This window comes from Octodon degus, unplaced genomic scaffold, assembly GCF_000260255.1.
Source record: "Octodon degus isolate 3935 unplaced genomic scaffold, OctDeg1.0 scaffold00022, whole genome shotgun sequence".
Lineage (NCBI taxonomy): Eukaryota > Metazoa > Chordata > Mammalia > Rodentia > Octodontidae > Octodon > Octodon degus.
Genome location: NW_004524598.1, coordinates 21,261,525 through 21,265,888, shown reverse-complemented (window position 1 = coordinate 21,265,888; position 4,364 = coordinate 21,261,525). Strand labels below are relative to the sequence as shown.

Here is a 4,364-nt window from a genome sequence, read left to right as displayed (position 1 = left end):
TTTAATTCTTTTTAATGAAAGATTCTTTCTGTATCACTGATTTGTTGAAGTCCTTATGCATTTTAAGTTATACCTTCTGTTGATTATACAAGCTACAAATGTCTTTGTCCACTGTAGGGCCTGTTTTTTCAGTCCCTATAGTTCATTTTAACTAACTCTGTTGCAGAAAACAATTAGAAATCTAGAGAAACACCCTATAGTAATCAAAACACTTAGCTTATCTGTAAACCATGCCAGCTCCTTAGGACAAATTCCTTGAAACAGGATGACTGCCACAAAAGGGGCATCTAATTCACGGTCACCGAGGGCTTTTAGAAATCGATGACAATAATTGTAGTTATAATAATCTTAGTCTCTATAATTTCATAGCATTATTCAATGACTGGAAAATATTAATTTTAATATACCCCACTTTATAAACTTTCCATCTTGAACTGTACATTTGAATTGTATTAGGGCCAGAAAGTACGCGCTATATAATTCCAATCCTTTTAAATTTGTTAATTTTGCTTTATGGTCAATATATAATCAGTTTTTATAAATGTATTATTCATGCTTAAAAAGAGCATGTGTTCTTTGTAGCAAGTCTAGTTTTTTTTTTATCTCTATCATGCCAAGTTAAGTGTGTTATTCAAAACTTCTGTATCTTTTGTATTTTCTTATTTTATGAAAGCTTTGTTAACTTTGTGGTTGTTATTATAGTATATCTATATTTTCTTATATTTTTCTCGATTTTCGCTCCATATATTCTGAATCCATGATGCTAGGTACATAATACTGAAAACTGTGCTAATTTACAGATAAGCTAATTGTTTTTATTACTATAGAGTGTTTCTCTAGATTTCTAATTGTTTTCTACAATAGAGTTAGTTAAAATGAACTAGTTCACCATTTCTTTGATATATATATATATATATGAACTCTATTGGCAGCGTACCATTTCTTCTCCCTGTTCACCAAAAGAAAAGATGTGCTGTGGTAGCTGCTGAGGAGATGCTGAGGAGACAAGGAGAGGCTTGAAAAGAGGTGGCCTCGAAGCTGGTTTTGATGATTAATAGAAGTCTGAAAGAAAAGGGAATCATAGAGACCTGTGGGGTTCTGTGGCCCAGCGACTGAACACGTTGGAAATGCCTGGGAGACTGGCAGAAGTTCTCCAGGAATGAAGAGTATCCAACTGATGGGCCTTTCAAAGAATTGTGAAATGTTTGCGCTTATAAATAAAGGCAATGGGAAGGATCTTGGTCCATCTTCCACACTAGCTCCTAAGGACAAATTCCTTGAAGCAGGATGACTGCCCCGGGGGCACCTGCATTTTTATTCACAAAGGGGGCATCTAATTCACGGTCACAGAGGGCTTTTAGAAATCGGTGAGAATGGAGCCAAGGGCTGAAGGGAGATTTAGTCAGGGAGGATGAAGAAGGCCCAGGGCTTTCCTGTGGGCAGAGCGAGCTCAGAGATGGGTGACTTGCTAACAGGGTCTGGCTGAGTTCAGAGTGTGGGGAGTCACGTGGGGGGGTGGGCTCAAGCATAAGGTAGGTTTGTATTTATTCCATCAAAGAAGTTCAGTTAATAAAATTACAGAGGGTCCCTTGCTTTGTCTTACCTTTGAAGTCCAAGGAATCCATTTGTGCCGTATTCTCCAAGTCCTTGTAATGGTTGTCTTTCCTAGCCAGAGCTAGTTTTCTGCATCTCCCCAGGTGGTTTGAGCATCTGGAACCCATTCTCTTTTCGCTCTATTAGCCAACATCCTGCTGCGTGCTATCAACTTTGCTTCGCTTTCGTCCTATTCCCCTGCATCCTTGTGGCCTAGAATGATACTTATTAAGTTCAAGGCCCAAATTCGCCACGTAATAGCTGTGTAATTCCTGACAAGTTGCTTAACGTCTCTTTGCCTCAGTTTCCTCAAGAGAACTTCTACAATGGTCATCAAAGACCAGTGAAAGCTAGGCGAAGTCATGCCTGCGAAAACATATGGAATATCTTTGCAGAAAAATGACAATTATTTCCCTTGCCATTATGATTCATAAATTCCTCAAGGGCTTATGTGCTTCTTGCTATCATGATTTTCGAAGGCAAGCCAAGGACAAACTCCCTTACCCTGAGCATCTTTTCTGTCAAGGTGGTTACTTGCACACAGGACAAAGCCAGCTTTCTTTAATTGCCAAGTTTAAGAATCTATTTTTTCTAAGTATCTCACCTTTAAAGCTTTGCGTTCACCAGCTTTTATAGATACCAGAAGCACCGCATTTTCCTGTGAGAACAGCAAGTCCCCTTCTTTTGCCCTTGCATTGTTTCTACCTAGTCCCTATCCTCCTCTCTTTCCTTCCCTTCCCCCAAGTTGACAAAAAAGACCTCAAACTCCGGTCACTTCAGATACCAAAAATCATGGCAGGCTGACTAATTTCGTGCAGGCTTTCTGGGAAAGCACCACATGTGCTGCAGTTTTGGGTTGCATAATTGATTTAATCTCTGATTTTAGAGAAATGCTGAACTCTTTTTGTAGGACTCTGCATACATTTCTCTAGGGCAAAAACTGTCCTACTTTTTTCACTCTGGTATCTGTTTAGTACTGGGCCATTTTCCCCCAAGACTTTCAACTACCCTCCGTGAAATAAATGAAATCACAGTTGGAAAACAGCTTATTGGACAGACTTATAACCGCAAGATAAGAGCCACCCATGCACTTTGCTTAACATTCTGCTCCCCTCCCCGCTTCCCTTCTTCTTGCGTGTGGCATCTTTGTTTGGACTGAGAGGGTGCTCCGCTGAGGGCTGGTGTTACCAGCAGCATACCTTAGTGCCATATTGGGAACATGAAGGCTGTGGGTTCTAATTCTTGCTCCTGCTTGGCCTGCAGCACCTCTGTGCAGACTTGCTTACCTCTGCGTTTTTACTTTCAATAATTTTTCTAAATTAAGTGTATGAAGGCTGGACTGAAAGAGGGTGCAGAGAGCTCCAACTCACCTGCACAGGCATCTTCTGGCTGACCAGGTAGATGTGAACTGCCTGTGGGAGGGACTAGTTTACATTGCCCGAAAGACCTACTAACCAAAAGAACAAATAGATAATTTTAAGTTCGTCTGTGTTTTTCAGACATAATTGCAAACTCATTGTTGGTTATGTTCTCAGGAAATTTCTAGACTAGAAAGTCTAACTTGGTAGCAGACAGCTGTTTGGGTACCTGACTGATCCACTACAGAGTTTGGAGACTGCTTGCTAAAAGTTATTTCCTAAACAACTAAATTGATAGTATGTTCTGAATATCGCCTTCCTAGGTCTGTATTGCCAACACCATTTTAGCAAGTTCCCTGGACAGTTCTCATATTATAAAAGTGACCAGTCATTGTGTTTATATCAGTAGGATAAGATCAGAAGTAATTCCCCATCTACTAAGTATCATCGCCTTCTGCCTTTATGTGTCTTTAAACTAGAAGTGAATTTATATAAAATAACTTCATTACTGGCTTAGTCAGAAACACAGATAGATCATTGCTCAAATAGAGTTTGTTACCTCATGGTCAGATGCTTCTGGGTACGTCGCTTACATTCTGAGCCTCCTCAGGGGTGAGTATGCACAGGTGGTCGAGGACCTACTTCTCGGGTCTGTGGTGCGGGTCAAATGTTAAAGTGCATGTGGAGGAATTTGTGCATCACATAGCCATAGCTGGCTCATCAGCCGAGTCCTACTGTAATAACGCCATGTGATATGTGAGATTGAATCTCGTTAGTTTGTGCAAACAAATATTGTGCTAGACTTGGTCGGGCTTCACGCTAGCTTTTGTTTTCTGTTCAGGTCTGTTCTGAATCTCATTTTTTCAGACCCTGGTAGCTTTCTTGCCAGAGAAGGTCATTGCAAGGCCCTGCTAAAACCTACCAAGTCTCTTAAAACAGCAATTGAGAACCGGTATTACAATCACTCCTACCCAAATTTATTTAGCTGAAATAATTCGTGTGATCAGGATAGGTATTACTAAGCTAGGAAAGTATATGACCTAATGAAGAAAGACCAGTGAATGTTGAATAACAGTCCAGTCTCCTGAGAGGTCTACTGAATCGCATTTGCCCCCTGCCCATTCGGCCTGCGTGGCTCCGTGGGCTGTTCTCCGTGCAGCTTCCTTTGTAGCATCACTTTGTACTCGCTCTTTACTTTCTGATTATTTTGTGTTATATTCTTTTCTTTGTAAACAGGTACTTTAGAAAATCCCTTAGAAAAGGAACAAAAGCTTCTGATTGTCCTTAGAGCCTCAGAGGGAATCTTTTGCGATCGTTTGAGTGGAATTCGTATCAGCCCTGGAACAATTGGTAAGAGTACAAAATACCTTTATTAAAATCAAATAAGTTTGTGTGTGTGTGTGTGCGTGTGTG

The 4,364-nt window shown here is 40.4% G+C and overlaps 1 protein-coding gene across 1 annotated transcript in view; it reads left to right on the top strand.

Annotated features, from left to right (window-relative positions):
- Pkhd1 (PKHD1, fibrocystin/polyductin) overlaps positions 1 to 4,364 on the top strand; it is a 503,959-nt gene that overhangs the window by 324,151 nt on the left and 175,444 nt on the right. The window contains 1 exon segment of the mRNA XM_023712007.1: positions 4,188 to 4,301. Within this exon segment, the coding sequence (XP_023567775.1) occupies positions 4,188 to 4,301 (114 nt within the window).